The following is a 17993-nucleotide window of genomic DNA, read 5'->3' as shown; positions in this document are numbered from 1 at the left end:
CATCCACAAGTTACCCAATCCATTTCAATTGATGGGAGAGCCAGCGGCAATTTTCAACAAACTAGATCTGTGGATATGGAGTTTTAGGGTTTTCAGGAGATAGAGAATGAGTTGGTTTTTGAAATCGATAATGAAAATGAGAAATGAGAATTATTGTTGGATTTAACCATTCTGTTCTTTGGGTTTTGTGTTTTGAAATTTATTGAAATCTTTTTAATTAAAAGGGTAAATTACAAAATCAGAGTTTTTTAATTTAAAAAATTATTATTTTATTATTTTTATGCCATGTGGATGTGTGTCAGTCCAGATGGCTGTGCGTCAGTCCAGGTCTTGGAGGGAAATGACATGGTCGACACTGACTTGGCTCTATTGGGTGGGAACCAACCTTACGCTGACACGTGGGGGTCACGTAGGCGGATAACGGAGCTATTGACAGTTTCAGTAACAGAGGTATGAAATTGTGACAAAATCGAAGTTGATGTATGAAATTGAACATTTTTGAATTTGAGGTACTAACTTGAAATCCAAAGTAAAATTGAGGTACTAAATTATAATTTACCCAAAATTTAATTTTCTGGATGAGAAAGAATAATTCTAATTTTTAGTTTAGGAATATGAATTTCCTACTTTTACCTTGAAACAGACATTGGCCCAAACACTTGGTAGGCACAAAGTTGATAAAAGATCAAACGCTGTCAGCAGGTGAAGAACAAAACCACATATCATAAACCATGGCCACCGAAGTAGTAGAAGTAGTAGAAGAAGAAGAGAGGGAAAGAGTGGTTAAATTGGGATCATACGGAGGGATGGTTAGGCTGCTGACGACGACGGCGGAAGCAGAACAAGAAGAAGAAGATGATGAAGAAGAGGAAGACAAGTCATTTGCTGCTGCAGAGGAGATAATGTTGCTGTGGGCAATCCAACAGCCAACTCTCTCCAAACAAAACGCATTCGTCTCCCAATCCTCTCTTCAACTCAAACTCGATGCCTGTGGCCACTCTCTCTCCATTGTCCAGTCACCTTCCTCCTTGGTATCTAATATCTATTCCTCTTTTCTTAAACAACTTTCATTCACCATTATACCAGTCCATTGCGTGTACGTATGCATTTGTACTTCTTGTAAATCAAAAGTTGGTTTTTAATGTGACCCAGTTCCTAGAATTCTTGAAAGCTCAACAACAGCAAATCCTAGATATGCAAAGAGAAAGAATGAAAGAAAGACAAGAACAATTCTAGCTAATAATCCGGATCCTTTATTAATGTTGTAGCTATTTTTTGAAAGTAATTTGTTTTTCCTAGTCATTATTGCATTATGGGTGGGAGAAATGTATGATTGATGATTTTTGAGCCACAGTGTAATTAGCTATGATTTTCATTTCTGAGTTGCATTTCATTACTACCTTAGTAAATTTCAGTCTGGGTTGTCAATTCACAACATGGTATACTTCTATTACACAACACCAAATTTAGAGCTTTTCTTAAATTACTTTTCATTATTGTTTATTTTTCATTTCCGACTTCTAGAATATGAAAGCTAGTGTAAGACCTTCATAGATTTTCAAATTTTTGGGGGGCACAAGACGTACTCATATGAAAACCTGTGACAATTTTATCGCTTGTAGACAAGTTGTCATTATGGGCCGTAAAAGAGCTTAACCCCATTGTGCCACATTTAGGGGTAGGTACGTATTGAGTTATGCTCCCAGTCCTGTTCCATGTACAATAAAAAATTGTTACATGTTCTATTGAGGGGTAAGGAAAATTATATACTATTGAATGCAAGGTCAATAGTAAAACAGAACTTGAGATTCCATTGAATACCTAGCTGAGAAGTGAGAACCAATTGAGGTGGGGTTACAGGTGTGATACTGTGGCAGGTTGGATTGTTTTTCCCTTGACAATTAAATAGTGGCAGTACCTGGTGGCACCATGCTTCTTTGTCAATGGGAAGAGCACATCATCGGCGAGATACAATAAAGCTCTAGATTAAGTGGACAATGACATTAGAATCATTGTATTGTCAATGTTAGGGTGCTCATCAGCATGCACTTGATAATAAAGAATAGAGTTGTAGTGTTGCTATCATTATACAATAGTTAGCAGCATAAAGGATTGCTTGGCTATGACATCTACAGAACAAATGTGGTTTGGCCATAAGATGAGCTGTTGTCATGAGTCAGATAGGCTAAATGTGTGAATATTGTAATACACAAGTGTTGGACTATCTGTAGTATCATATTATGTTGGGGCAAAAATTGTGGTGAGGGTGGGTAGGGTAAGGGTAAGGATTAGGCTAGGTCCAAGGTTCGTTTCCCTCCAATGTATCAAAAAAAAATAAAATTGGGTTGATGTGATGTTCTTAAATCTAGGACAACCTTTTGTGAAACTCACCTGCAGGTTAGCATAAAATTAAAACAGGAATAATAAATCTTGGCTTACTGTTATGAAGTAAGATGGACAACTGGAAAGTGTCTTGCAACTTACATATTAGCATGCACAGAAAATCAATGTTAATAGTGGGTCATTGAAAAAATTAATTGAGTGAAGATGTGTTTTAATTGTGATGCACAGGCAAAATCACATACCAATCCTATTTAGTGCTCTCCAACATCTATTTTTTGTTTTGCTGCAGAGGATGAGACAATTGAATCGGAATAGATATTGATTAACTGAATTTCAAAGTTTTCATCATCGTTTTATTTCAGTTTGTCCATGCTGTAAAAGACATCCTGTCGGTAGACTCATTTCAACTTCTAGTATTTTCATTGTTCATTCAACTTATTGTTCTGAGTAATTTGACTTATTGAACTGCAGAACACACCTGGAGTAACTGGTGCAGTCATGTGGGACAGTGGAGTTATATTGGGGAAGTTTCTAGAGCATGCTGTGGACTCAGGGTTGCTACTTCTCCAAGGCAAGAAAGTTGTTGAATTGGGCTCCGGCTGTGGATTAGTCGGGTAACCATAATTGCAATTTCTTTCTTGACATCTATCCTTTTGTTTTCTTCTTATTTTCGTGTTTATTTATGAGCCAGAATATCTTACTGGACTTTCCTATCGATATTTTTACTAGACTGCCTTTTGAATGGATACATTTGGAACTTGTACTATTAGATCACCTTATCCAACAGACCTCTACTTGTTTGCAGTTTGGGTTGATTGATAGGTCATAGTTAACAAGATATAATTGGCCTTTATATGTCCACCTCCATGGAAATGTTTAACAAAAACCTGGATTTTTCGCTTAGACTTTTAATTTATAGGCCAGCCTGAAAATAATGGCACTCTTACTCAGTGTATATTATTAAACTTTGTTCTTTCAGCTGCATTGCAGCTCTTTTAGGTGGTCAAGTCGTCCTCACCGATCTTCCTGATAGACTGAGGCTACTGAAAAAGAACGTTGAAGTCAATCTGAGACATGGAGATGTGCGAGGTTCAGCAAAAGTGATGGAATTCATATGGGGAGATGATCCTGACCTGGAAGTGATAGAACCTCTACCTGAGTTTGGTAATAAGCATTGGTTATCTCTTCTATAGAGCAGCATGTACTATTTCATTTGTAGTGCTGCACATCAAATCTTCGATGGTGAACTGTTGAAAAAGAAAAGCAACATTAATGTCACAAATCAAGGTTTGGTTTTGAGATTAAAGAACTGAAAATGGAAAGAAAAAGAAATGAGTACGTCTTGCAAAAGGAAACATATTTTGATGGTCAGCATGTTTTTGAAAGTCAAACTGAGAGTTTTTTGTTGTTCTAGAATCATTTTAAAAATTATCTTAATCAAGCATTATTCTGATTGCTTAACCCAGACTTTAGGCAACATAACTTTCCTTGAATACCCAAGAAGGTGAACCCAAAGTGCAGTTGAGTCATTGAGGACTGGATCATTGTTTCTCTAGACAGGTGAGGCTCAAGGCTGGAAGCATTAGATGGAGTATTCTGAAACAATTGGTGTAAAGGCATAAAATATTAGGATTCTGTCCTCTTGAAGCATAAAAGCATATTCTGTCCTTTTTTATTGCATTTGCTTACATGAAGTCATCTGTATGGTCAGCCGAAAGGTGTCTCAGTTTACTGCATGCTCCACTGCTCATTTCTTGATCCTTTGGGATAGGAATCTATCTCATCATGTCATTTGATATTCAACCAAATTTTGTTAAAGTTGTTCTTTTACCAAAATGTTATTCCAGTGCTAGGATCTGATGTAATCTATAGTGAGGGAGCGGTGTTGGATTTGTTGTCTACACTACGGAAACTCTGCGGGTATGAAACAACAATATTTTTGGCAGGAGAACTTCGAAATGGTAATAATTGGCTTTTCAATTTTTCTTTTACCTTTATCTATGTTCTCAAATTCTTCTTCCTACGGCAGATGCTGTCCTTGAATACTTCTTAGAGTGCGCAATGAAGGATTTCAAAATTGGGCGCTTGGACCAAAGACAGTGGCATCCAGACTATTGCAGCAGTCGTGTTGTTTTGTATGTTCTGATCAAGAAGTAATGGTCGGGGATGTAGAAGTAAAACCAATGATCAATGGGTAAGAATAATTTGGACCATCTATCCGACTACATTTAGCTAACCATATGATGCGACAGATAATTCAAAAAATACCGCATACTTTTTTTGATAAACGAAATTCTTTTTATTAAGACACTTTTATCCATACATTTTTTTTTTTTGGTAAGATAATCCTTACACTTTTTACCTCTGCTCTCTCATTCTTGCTGTCACTCTTTCATCCCACCGGCTAGATTTTTCACCAGTGGTGAACTTCACTAATTTTTGAAATAGTTTGAAAGAAAACATCCTGCTTCTATGCAGTTATGGGCACGCCCCTTATGAGCATTCAAATGCTGCCCTTTATCATTTATTAATTTTTGTTTTCACTCACTAGCAGAACTGTAACTCTTACTGATTGTAACTCTATAAGAGTTTACAATTAGGGGTTTATTCTAGTAGGATTTATTATTGTTTTAGAGTTTAAGGTTTGTGCATCAACAGGGCATGTCATTTTCTTGGCAAAGGTAAAGTATTTTGGCTTCCTAAATTTATGTTTTTGCTTCTTGAGGCTGTGTTGAAGATATCTCATAACTTATAGAAGAATCTTGATTATGCGTGTTATTTTTTGGTGTTGGCTAAATGTGTACTGACAGTCTTAAGTCTAATTCGTTGATGCTTTGTCCTACGAGGTAAAATTGAGTAAATGAAATTCATGGTGGACATGTTGGCTCCAGGAAATATTTATTACTTAAATAATATACAAACTCCCTTAATATTTCTCAAATATGCTTGTTCTTATCATCATCTGTCTTTTTATATTCTTCCTCATGGCTTAGTATATTGACGGTCAATGTGACTATGTTAGTTGAGCCTTAAAATTTATTATATTAAAACTAAGGAATAGGTTTTGTTATAGAAATTTGTATCAGAACTCTCTCTCTCTCTCTCTCTCTCTCTCTCTCTCTCTCTCTCTCTCTCTCTCTCTCTCTCTCTCTCTCTTCTCTCTCTCTCTCTCTCTCTCTCCCTCTCCCTCTCTCTCTTTCTCTCTCAATAACGGCATGCAAGACTATCATTAATGATCATGCAGGTTACCTATACTATATTATAAATTTGACTGAGTTTTAGATTGTGTTAAAACTGCATTTGCATTTGATTGTCTGAGTTGGCCTTCGTTCCTTTTAATTCTGTTTTTTTTTTTTTTTTCAGAAATTAATGCCTGATTTGTAAAATGGTAAGAGAAGACTTGTTTGATTGACACCTATAGTTGCATTTCAAAATATTATTGTTTAATCCATAAAAGAGAGAGTGATGCGGACATCTTTGACAACCCATTTAAAGTTTACCAACGAAGAAGATGGAAGAAAAGATCATCTAATTCAACTCTATCTTTGTGGTTGGATTAGTTTTCCAAATTGTTTGCTTCCTGTGTTGTTTTTAGTTTTCCTATTTTAAGAAGGATTTGGTTTGATTTCCTATTTTTATTGGAATTGACTTTATGTTTTCTTTTCCTGTTTCTAGTTGGATTAGGTTTGCTTTCCTATTTCCGTCGGGTTGAAGTCTATATAAAACCCCCTTTTGTACCTCTTGGGGGACAGATTATGTTCTGAGGTAAATTTCCTGTGATAGGAGTATTTTTGGTGTGAAGCCAATCCTTGGTGTGACACCAAGATCGGGTGTGAAGCCCCTGGAGTGATTCCAGTTGTCTTTTGTTTCCGTTTAATTCAAGTTTTCTGTGTTTTGTTTCCTCTAATTTATCTAAACCCTGCTGCCCAACCCCCTTTCTACATCAGAGAGCTCTTTGTTTTTTTCTTTGGCCATTGAGACATAGTTCATTCAGCATACTTTGATTGTGTTATTGGTTATTTCTTATATAAAATCTGGTTTTATCTATTCAAGTGTAATGCTCGTTTCATTATTGCAATTCAAAAGGAAAAGTAATTTGCACTCTAGAAGTAGAAATTGATGTCGTATGTTGTGTTGATTCTTTATATGTCTTTAATTTAGTACAGTGATATTCAGATATAATATTTCAACTCAGTATGCATTAGAGTTTCTCATGTTTTGAGTAATAGCATTTGTTGTTCCTGATGTACCCTTTGTAGAGAGTTTGATGTACAGTTCATGGTTTATGCTTATCAGATGCCATGGATTATGGTGGCCATGATCCATGTTGTTGAATACACCTAGATCACACATACAGCTTTGTTCAAACTTCTGTTTCTTATATGAAGCAAGGTTGGAAAGACTAGTTGCAACGTGAAGTTTTTTTCCCCATAAATTTTTTTTAGTTAAATACTTTAGGTGAAAACATATAATGTTGTGACTGTTTTATGATCACAAGAGTTGTTTTAACCTTGGAGAGAACTACTGTCTTTCCCCAAATTTAGAAGCCAAAAACTGCTTTCTGGGGTCCAGTCATTTCAATCATGTAGCAAAATAGTCTTAAAATAGAGATAAAGGTGGTTCTTACGCATATTTTGCATGTCTACTTGAGACCTTTGAGGTTATTGTTCTGTTGAACCATTTGTTTAGTTTTCTTATTTATATAATTATATATCGTTCTTGCATTCGTTTGCTCTCTCCCCAATATATATATATGTGAAAGGTAACAGTTTTGAACATTCTTCGGATTGTAGATGATGTTTCCAATGTTGTGCTTGAGCTGGGCAACTGGTCAATATATGGATATTGGAAAAACCAAATGAGGGGAAATAGGCAATTATTTGATCAGTTGAGAACATCATTGTACACTGGAATGTACTTGCATCTGGGGGTGGCGAGTTTCCTGATGCCCATTTGATGTAACAGCATGGTGGTGAGTGGTGAAAACAATGAAATAGCTTTGCAAATGGGCTGTTGATGAACATTAGACATATCTTTTATTCATAGTCATTTAATTTTTATCACATACTAATTTTATTCGGGTTAATGCATTATTGGTTCATGAATTATTGACTTCCAATGTATTATTTGTTTAACCCAAGAGTCATATGAATAAGACTTATGGGCTTGTACCCTGGTTGGTAATGATAAACTGTTATCAAAGTATTCTAAATCAAAATATTCTAAAGTTCTCTTGTTCAGAGTGTTTCTTTCTCTGTGTACTAAACATAAATTATTTTATAAAATAAAATAGTGTATTAGCAAAATACTCTATTATGAAAATTACCGCAAGCAACATATGAAGTGAAAATCATAGAATTATTCCCAAAAATGTTGGAAGGCTTGATGGATTTCTCTTTCAAATACTGATGCATGGACTTTTTGTCCTATTTAAGGTAAATTATTTTTTAATTTGTTTTTACAATCATGTTAAAAGTCTTAAATTATTTTTCGTTTTCCAGTATAACATGATAATTTTACTTTGTCCAGCGATTAGCAAGGATTAGTGGAGGCCAGTAATTCTAGAATTACGCTTCCAAGAATGCTTCTAAAATTCAATTGATGACCCAGAGGAAGTGTTAAACATGTTAGTTAAAATCACTAATGTGTTTAAGCACTTTGGTTCATCAATTATAAAAGCATTTTCGGAAGCATTATTTCAAAATCACTCCGTTTGCACTAGTCCTTTTAATCTTTGAAAAAAGTAAAATCATATTGTCACGTATTGAAAAATGAACTATGTTTTCAACATGATTTTGAGAACATACACAAAGAATTTTAACTCAAATGGGACAAACACAAAACAATATTGACGGTATATTTGGAAAAGAAATAGAACAATTTTTTGAGAATAATTCCTTAAAGTTATTTCCGCTACACTTTTTTCATGCAATAGTTTTAATATAACCAGGGACGAACATAGGATTTTATAATGAGGTGGGTTGGACTTCCAAACTAGTTCTCAATTTTCTTAGTGAAAATTTTTTCTGAAATTTTTTCTGAAATTTTGGTAGTATTTTGTTTGTTTTTTTTTTTTATATTTTCTAAATTTAAATAAACTGCTAAATACTTAATTGATCTAAAATAAAATTTATATAAACAAAACTCGACGGTATGAGTGAATCTCATTAATAAACAACAAAATATACACTTAGTTAAGAAGGAAGTAAAGAGCCCTAACCCTCAAAATGCATATTCATAAAAAATAATAATAATAATAATAAAATAACAAATAAACATTCAATGCAAATACAATATAACACTACTTAAGTTGTATCATACGTTTCTTCACAGCATAAAAATAATCAATTATAGAATCATAACTGAAAGTATCAACAAGATATTTTTCAATGTAGATAACCATACAGTCAGCAAGAAAATTATCACATATCTTATTTCGAAGTCAAGTTTTAATAAGTTTTATATATGAAAATGCTTGCTTGATCTGTTGTTGTCGTCAAAACAGGAAGAGTCAACACTAAACGAATCAATCTCTCCACCAACTAGTATGATTTTTTTGTTCTAACAAATTCTTGACATAATTCAGAAAGGGAAGAGACATGCTGAAATTGTGAAAGTTCACGGGCCTCATACTCATAATTTTCCAATTGTTCTCTTAAAGAAAACAATTCATGCTCATTAAAATCTTGAGGATAAAATTTTTCAGCCACATTGCATATTTTATCAATGTCAAAGGATTTGAACCCATCATGAGGATCCAATATTGAGCTAAGGGTAAGGAGTTTCATTGTCCCCTCATTGAATCTATTATCTAACTCCATCATGTGAAAAATTTATTACAGCATTAAATATGTCAAAATGATAATAATATTCAACTGTAATAAAATTTGGTTGCTGACAAGGAGTAAAATTTCGACAGAAATTTTAGCGGAAATTTCGATTTCGACAAAATTAGACAAACACGACAAAAATTGCTATCAAAATACGAAAATTTTGAATGAAACTTGACCATATGTTTATTTAACATATTATCTACTACATTAATGAAAAACATTGAATAAACCAAATTATATAATAGGTTTCATGTTATATAAGATGAATATAATACGCGCTGGAGCCAAATACTGTTAAATAAAATTAGTATAATGAATAAATGAAATTAGTATATTCTTTATACTCTATAATATATACACTAACCCTAATCTAAACCCTATATACTCTATATATCCTAATACTTTTTATACTCTATAATCTATGCACTAAATCTTATATACTCTATATTCTTTAAGATATGGTATAAGATATTAGAGTTTAAGCCCTTTAGGGTATTTTTAATTATTTTTTATATAAAAATGTATTAGGGTTTAGGGTTTAAAAACAACTAAACGAAACCATAAAAAAGCCAAACAAAACCCCAAATCTTTTTTTTTCTTTCTAATTGCCTAAAGATCCCAGACCCCAATCAACCCTAAAATTTTTTTTTTTTTAATATTTTTATTTCCTTTCTTTTTTTCTTTTCTTTTTTTTTCTTTGCTTCCTTTTCCAGGTGATGGAAGTGTTTTCCAAAGTAAACTTCAAACATATCAAGTAGGGGACCACTAATACACTTTTCTGTTTATGCTTGCATAATATATGCCCAAGTGTCAACTGCATAACCAGTCACCATGTAGATTTTAATCTTCCAATAAAAGGATAAGGTTTAGAGTCTTTAGACTCAAAACCAGCCTCAAGTTTTGCAATGCTCATCTTCATTTTTTTTTTTGGCCAGTCAATGCTCATCTTCATTTAGAGAGGAAAAAAGAATAAGAAAACGAAAGGGTGTTTCAAGTTGCTTTCCACATAATTCAGAAACCCAAATCCCTCTGTTCTACAGCCCGTGAATCTCTCTTCCTATTTCTCTCTCCTAGCCACACAGTCTTCTCTCTCACACCCCTCTATCTTCTTCCTCACCCAGCACCAGCCCCCCCCCCCCCCCCGCGCCTTTCTCCCCTTAACCCAGCCCATCCTCGACACACCCTCCTCACCCAGCCCCTCCCCGCCCCTCTCCCTCTAAACCCAGCCCCTCCCAGCCCCTTTCCCCCCAAACCCAGCCCTTCCCCCGCCCCCTCCCCCTAAATACTTAAATGACGGTCGAAATTTCGCCAAATTCTTCGAAATTTTGCGAAATTTTCAAAATTTCGCCAAATTCTTCGAAATTTTGCGAAATTTTCAAAATTTCGCCGAAACTATTACGAGAAATAGTCGGATGTATGATAAAATCTCGGTGACCCCAAAAAACGAAATTTCATTCCTTGGTTGCTGACAACAACAACATGTACCCTCCATATGGTGAGCACTCAAATCTGGGACATCAATGTCCTTTTCACAAAATGATACCACATCCCTAATGAAATTATCACAACCACTGTTTCTCATTTTTTTAAGAAGAAATTTTGTACTTCAAACTAAGTTTATAGCAATGTATGATGTCTTGAGATTGATTTTGCAATGCTTTAAAATGAGATCAGTGATTCTCATAACTTTATTCGTCAAATACAAGTGAAACAAAAATTGAAATGACCTCATACCATTATAAGCACATTTAGCTTCTCCACGTATTTTAAAGTTGAGTCCATTTTACTTCATGTTTTTGAGAACTGCACTAGTTTCACTGTATAAACAATTAAGCCTTTAATAGAACAAAAATGAGAGCTCTAACGAGTAGCTTCAGGTCGTGACAAACTACGAGTATGATTAGCCCCTATACCAGATTAAAGTTCTCCCTCTTCCAGTTGTTTTGCAATTTATTCTTCTCGAGTAGACCTTAACTCTGAAACACGTTTGGAAGAAGAATTAACCAAATTCACAATATTAGTCAGCAATGAGAAAAACAAATAGACATCATGCACACCTTGAGTTGCATGTCGAACCTCGAACCCCGGGTATGCAACAGAGGCACCCACCTTGAATGCCTCAAGAAATTAATTCCACTAAATCAAGTATTAGTCTCCCAAGTTACCCAAGACGGGTTAGGCCTTTTGGTTTAATACGGGTTGGATAAGAGATAATAAATAGCGGAAACATGAGAAGTAAAAGTAAAACTTTTTTATAAAACTAACCCCTAAGGTTACAGTAGTTCATTGCAACCTTGAAGAATTAAATAAATTCGAAATACATAGTAAGAATAAAATAAAGATTCTAAAACTACGCAACACGTAATATCAAAGTAGATAGCTCAAAACCATCTCCAAACAATGGAGGAAAAATCATTTAAAACATACTCGACATGAGAAAACAATTAAATGACATCACTAATTGAATCTAGGAAGTTAACAGGTCTCACGATGCTACTCTGCTCGACCCTCGTCTAAGTTCGTCTATTTATCGTACTTCGTACCTATAAAACATCTAATAAACAAAGAACAAAAAGAATGTAGGGGGTAAGCATCACATACGATCATAGCTTCCCCTCAGGGGACCCTGCTAAGTTTGAAAACCTCTAAATCTTTTTCCAGTGAAAAGCATAGTGGAAATCATTTTTTATCGGATCCTTAAAATCATCCAAAATAAGTTCTTCAAAACCTTCCCTTTGTAATCATTTCAAAACATTTATGACTCGGTTGTACAACAATATTATAAACATGCAAATCCATAACAAATCATTCATACCTGATAGTCGATACACGTTAAGTACAACTACGACCAGTTATAATCAAAAGAAACAACTACTATAGTGAGAGTGCCAAGGTCAACAGAGGTAGAGACTCTCAATTAAATAACCATATCACCTGCCACCTATAAGTTATGAGCATATGTTAGTCCAAACCCACATCGCAACGTAATGGCTTGGCTTGACTAAGCCATTCACAACCTTAATAACAACACCGCTTCTAGAAGATTTAGAGAGTTAAACCCAAGGTCACAAGTTATGCAACTCTTACTCTCAGACCCATCATAATAAACATAATAATAATAGCATGTTATAATAATTTAAAATCACACACACACACACACACACACACACAAGAGTCCATAGTCAGGAATGTAGGATAAATCCTCCTACCTGGAATCAAATGCTCTTCTTGCTATGCATCTCCATCTGTCTCGAAATCCTTTTTCTTTCTTGTCACGTCACAAAGAAATCCTTCGGTAACTAGTGTTCCTAGTGTCCGACAAACGACAACTTAGTCAAAAATTAAGTTTAACAAGATCTCGTCATGACCCTTCCTTTTAGGTCACACGTCCCTAGAAAACTCTAGGAATTAGTTTAGGATAGGTCAAACCTAAGTACTATCCAAATATCTTAATTAATTAGCATAATCTCCAAAATAAGCCACTAATTAATCAAGGTTGAATAATAATTTAAATTCAACTTAATCTCTACAATAGAGACATGCTAAGCCTAGCATGCCCTTAGCCTTTAATTAAATCTCCAAATTAAGGCTACAACTAAAGTATGCTTAATTAATAAATAAATTCAACTTAATTAAATATGCAAGACTAAAATTAAAAGCCTCAAAATAAATAAGAAATGTTAGAACACTTACTCGGTTGTAGACCTCCTTAGCTAGACTCCAACTAAGCTTTCCAACTTGGGACTTCTCCTCCAAGAGAATAGTTCAAAATATTTTACTAGGAAGAAGCTTTTAAAAAATATGAGCTTGCTCCAGAATAAAAAGAATAATAATATTTTTAGAGAGAGAAAGAGAAACCAAAGTTAGAGTGAGAAGTTCTCGTCTTTATTTATAGGCACAAGAAGTTGGGAATGAGTTGTAAGTTTTTAATGTGCGACCAAATGCACAAAAGGTGCAAAAACAAAGGAAAAACACGAATTGGGTCAAGGAATAACTGGCAGGTCACCTGGTTTGTGAGCCAAAACGGGCCGGGTTCCCGAATGGAGAACAATCGGGTCAAGAGGACCCGGTTTGACTGACCGGTTCCTTACACGAAACGGACTACTGAGATCGGCTGGTCTTTAATGATCTCCAACAGCCTAAATTAAGACATGTGAGAGAGATTTGGTGTAGCGCGTCTCATCGTGAGCTTGTGAACTCACTTCACTCAACGCCACAGTGGCGCCGCATCAGCCTGAGCGCCCAATGACAGCGCACCACGTGTGCGCTGTCAATCCTAATCAGCTCTCTTTTCCTTTTTCCTATTTTTTCTAATTTCTCCAAACTTCGTAAATTCACCAAAAGTAGCTTGGGACACCAAATAATTCTCCGAAAAATTCTATAGACTCGTCTCACTGAGTACTAATTTTCTATGACCTCAAAATAGTCAAATCATTTCCAAAAAAAGTATGAAAAATCTTCCTTTCATAATTTAATTCTGAAAAATGAAAATAAACTTAATAATCATCAAACTCTTGAATTTCCTTTTCCAAAATTCAATTCCACAAAACTAAACTCTAGAGCCACAATCAAAGGTGTTGGTTAGTTAAAACAAAATTTAAGGAAATTAGTAATTCCTTTAAACAAACCTTAAGAACAAAGTTGAAAGACTTAAGTAACAAAATTACCATAAGCCAAAAATTCAAGTTGTTACATTCTACCCTCTTAAAAGATCCTCGTCCTCGAGATTTAACACTCTAACGAACTTATTGACAACAACTTTTTATAAGTGTCGGATTCCAGTTACCGTGAAACTTGCATTACCTTCTTGTGACAAGAACTACTTCAATGAGGACAATGCATATATAAAAGCATTGTGTGTGTAATGTATGGTGTGATAAATTATTAATGAATGCAAAAAAAAAAAATTTAATTTTTCCTGTACAACCATTTAATGAGTCACACTCATTTCCCTTACTAGAACGGTCCAATTTGAATGTTACCCTTCGTGCATCCATCTCAGTTTAACTAAACTGAGGCAACACAAGGGTTTACTTCATTAATCTCAAGTCATTGCCACAAAACCCAACTGACACATTATTACTTCAATCATCTCGATTCATGTATCATAGTGGGTTATTTTGAAGTCTCAATTTACTGTTACAAGCCCAACTGACATATCTCAACTTTTACCCCTTTAAATTTCCTTCTTAGTACTTATACGGGTCTTTCCTTACATAGCACATATAACATATCTTAATCTTACCCTTTCCTGTTTCCCTCTCGGTACTTATTCGGGTCTTTTCTCACACGGCACATCAGGCTCTAACGACACTTGAATTTCAATACATTATGAGAAAAACTTAACTTTTTCATAAAATCAAATCATCAGTAGTACATCTTGATTCTTCAAGCAAACATATCTCAAACCATCCATTTTTTTAGTGCTACTATTCCCACCCACAATCTTATTTCTCCACCCTTTTTTTTTTTTGTTTTTAAATTCACTAAATTTCACTCTTTTATGAAATTACTGAAAAGGACACATTTAAATTAGAAGAACTCATGGTTTCATGTCAGCGATGATAGTCCATCTTTCATGGCAATTGATCAGCCCGGCACTATACATTGATAGATCATCCACCTTATAGGAGCATTGGATTTAAAAATAATCATATTTTTAATGTAATAATAATAAATCTCTTAACAAATTCATGACTAAAAATCCTAAAATATCCTAGCCATTAAACAAATCCATGAAGCAATTACCACTTTAAAAAAAATTAATCATTAAGATCCTCCAATAGATCCGCAAAGGAGCTACAGTAATTGCAACAGCCATGATTGGTTTCTTTCATTTTCCCTTTTCAAGGTTAGAGTGTGGGAGAAGGGGAAGATGATGGGGAAGGGAAAGAGATAAGGGTAATTTAGGAAAAAAAGGGGTGAAATAATTAAATTTATATTTTTTGAAAATTCAAAAAGGGGGCAAAAAATTGGTGGGTGAGAAAATATGAATGGGGGGAGGGAATATCACCACTATTTTTTTTTTTTTACACAGGATTCGCACCTCCCAATTTTTAATATAGATTAGAAAATTTACTATTATACTCAGTGACAATAAAAATGTAATCCTGCTCCTCTTTTTAAAAAAAAAAAAATTATCAAATCTCCTTTTATTAATGGCAATGTCAAAATTACCCTCAATTACCTTTTAATTCATGCTTCTTAATTACTTTGCCAAATACTTGTGGAGGCGAGCAAACACTTGGAAGCAAGAATTATGGGACAAACACTTTTTTGAGATCTTAGAAGATCCAATAATCTAATATAAAACTAATGTATACTCATTAAATGACGTGGCATTTGATTTCGATGTGAAATTACAATTAATAAAACAAAAAACTAAATAAGAGAAACTGAAAAAAAAAAAAAAAAAAAAAAAAAGGAAAGAGTGAGAGCTCGATCACAAAAGAAACAAAGCAAGAGGGAGAAGGCCCACACGAGAGGGAGGGACAAGGCCAACACGAGACGGAGGGAGAAGGGCGACGTGACCTATATGCTTTGGTGTTGCCATTATCCCCTTTGTTGATATTCCTTCTTGGGATCTTTGGGCAAACGAATCTTCCTTTTAAGTTTTTTTTTTTTTTTTAATTTATTAGCAACTGATTTAGATGATTAGGAAATTTTGAGTTTTTGAGTTACATGTATTATGGGTTTACAATTTAGTTTTTTTGATATTTGAGTTGGATTATAGTGGATGAGAAAGCAAAAATTTTTGGTGTGTGTATATGTGTGGTATGGTGAAAATAAAGGGGATGAGAAAGCAAAAAATTAAATGCACAGTTTCACAATTACATGTTTCCTATGATTCTTTTTTTTTTCTTTTTTTTTTTTTCTAATAGAAAGTGAAGAAGTTTTTACTAGTTGTTCAGGAACATAAGGATGCAAAGCCAAGTGACAAGAAAGCTTGATTGCATTTTGTGTTGATATGGTTTCCAGCTGAAGTCTTTTGTCGTATTGGTGATTCCTTTTTCTTTCAATTTTATGGGCGACTACTGCTGAGGTCATTTGGCTCGCTTTGTATTTGATATTGGAAACCCTCAAAATATGATGTTTGCAAAAGTTTTATTCTCATCTAGATGTACAAGGTTTTTTGTTTGGAATGTTTGATTGATGTCACACTTTTTTCTAGCATTTGATTCCTTATGAGAGGGCCAAACCTTTTCTTTCTAAAAAGTGTGTTTCATGTTGGTGGTGAAAGGAATTGTGGTTGAGGCTGCCACTTGGAGCATTTAATTATTAGTTCACGCGCATTCTCAGCATTGGCATTGCTTTTGCATCCAATAGTAGTTGCCTCTGAAATCTATTTGATTTTGTGTCACATTCATTACAGGAGTTATGACATGACTTTTCATTTATTTTGCTTTGAATTTTTGTCAACCATTCTCATCACCACTCAGGGATATTAAATCAAATGAGGCAAGTAAGTTTTTCTTATTAACTTAATTATCAAGCCCTGATTTCAATCATGCCTTGGTTTGAAGAATGCAAAGACATCAAAGTGATGGTCCCATAGAAAGCCATTTCAATACTCAAATTATGCTTCTTCTTTTTTGTTCTTAAGAAAGTGAATTAGTCATGGCAAAAAAGAAAAGAAAAAAAAAAGGTGTATTAGATTGCCATCAAGTAGAGTTGATATAAGACATCAGCAACGCGACCACCAAAGCTAGGCCAACAACAACGATTTGTAAAAGTCGGAATTGTTCATGCACGCCCTAGAAATCCATAACACATGAGCATATATAATACACAACCATCTATCTTCCTTGACTAAAAAAACCACCTATTCTTTCCAAATCTTGCTAAACCAAACAACTCATAACCCTGAATTTCATCTATTCCTTCATTCATTGAGAATTTAGAAGCCAAGAATACATGCACCATGGATGATGTATGTGAGCACCAGAGCCAGAAATATGAGCATGTATGGCTTCCTTTGGTCAACTAATGTATCTGAAAAAAAAAAAAAAAAAAAATTTAAACAACCTCATGAATATGTTATATATACACTAATACACCCCATGCCAAAAAATGCATTGATTAATTATCAAACCAACTAATCGGCTTTTGAACAAAGTAATTGTCCAACAGTTAAACATCTCATTCAATATACGAATATATACATATACATTAGACATATTATTCACCAAGTATTTAAAGCTCTTGAGTGACACTAAGCTATGTTTTAGGCTTACCAAAATTAAATAGATTATTAGAACCTATTCATTTGTAGGTACAATTCGATTCAGTCCATTTATCCTTTAGTCTCACAGTGTCTCGATCACATATGATGTATGAATATTATACCCTACTAATATAAATATATCATCCAATAATACTATTATATGTTGGATTTGTTACACCACATGACGGTGTATCGGATACACCTAATAATTTTTCATTTCACCCATATGCTTCGGCCAAAGTCATTGACTCACATTAGATCAATCGCATAAAACACATTTTCCTTCCTCTTTAGGATAAGGGGCGATAAATCCATTGTTGACCACTCATATGTTTTCGTACCATTTTCACTATACCCAGCGATACACACATTGTACATTGGCACACATGCATTATATCACCAAATATAATGAGCAGAAATACAAGACAATCCTGGTGTCTCAAGTTAAAGGACTAGTTCGAATATGCTACAACCTTATGAAATCTTGATTGACGTTTGTTTCATCCCATACAAGGATCTCATTTAGTAGGATCAGTTTAGTGTAACTATGCTTCGATAGGCACCTATACTCTTACCCTAGTGACCCTCACATG

At 34.4% G+C, this 17993-nt stretch overlaps 1 protein-coding gene across 3 annotated transcripts; it reads left to right on the top strand.

Annotated features, from left to right (window-relative positions):
• The first annotated feature begins 659 nt into the window (after positions 1-659).
• Positions 660-7514, top strand: LOC147299681 (S-adenosyl-L-methionine-dependent methyltransferases superfamily protein). 3 transcript variants are annotated; one of them, XM_086251764.1, is made up of 6 exons: positions 660-1031; positions 2815-2914; positions 3334-3507; positions 4191-4304; positions 4373-4537; positions 7137-7514. In XM_086251764.1, the coding sequence occupies exons 1-5, from the start codon at positions 732-734 to the stop codon at positions 4498-4500; spliced, it is 816 nt and encodes a 271-aa protein (XP_086107890.1). In that variant the 5' UTR covers positions 660-731; the 3' UTR covers positions 4501-4537; positions 7137-7514. The 3 variants fall into 3 exon arrangements, with proteins under 3 accessions (XP_086107890.1, XP_086107883.1, XP_086107878.1); XM_086251757.1 differs by lacking the exon at positions 7137-7514 and adding an exon at positions 5707-7130 and having other exon boundaries at positions 664-1031; positions 2815-2957; positions 3323-3507; XM_086251752.1 differs by having other exon boundaries at positions 665-1031; positions 2815-2957; positions 3323-3507.
• Positions 7515-17993: the final 10479 nt, after the last annotated feature.

Source organism: Dryas octopetala, chromosome 1, assembly GCF_963921425.1.
Source record: "Dryas octopetala chromosome 1, drDryOcto1.1, whole genome shotgun sequence".
In the NCBI taxonomy this organism is placed as follows: domain Eukaryota; kingdom Viridiplantae; phylum Streptophyta; class Magnoliopsida; order Rosales; family Rosaceae; genus Dryas; species Dryas octopetala.
This window is presented reverse-complemented; position numbering and strand designations above follow the sequence as displayed.

Bases quoted from the DNA above. Each gene is read 5' to 3' on its own strand.
- LOC147299681 (XM_086251752.1), top strand. From the start codon at position 732: ATGGCCACCGAAGTAGTAGAAGTAGTAGAAGAAGAAGAGAGGGAAAGA. The intron at 1,032-2,814 runs GTATCTAATATC...ATTGAACTGCAG, and splicing joins TCCAGTCACCTTCCTCCTTG to AACACACCTGGAGTAACTGG. The intron at 4,305-4,372 runs GTAATAATTGGC...TTCCTACGGCAG, and splicing joins GGCAGGAGAACTTCGAAATG to ATGCTGTCCTTGAATACTTC.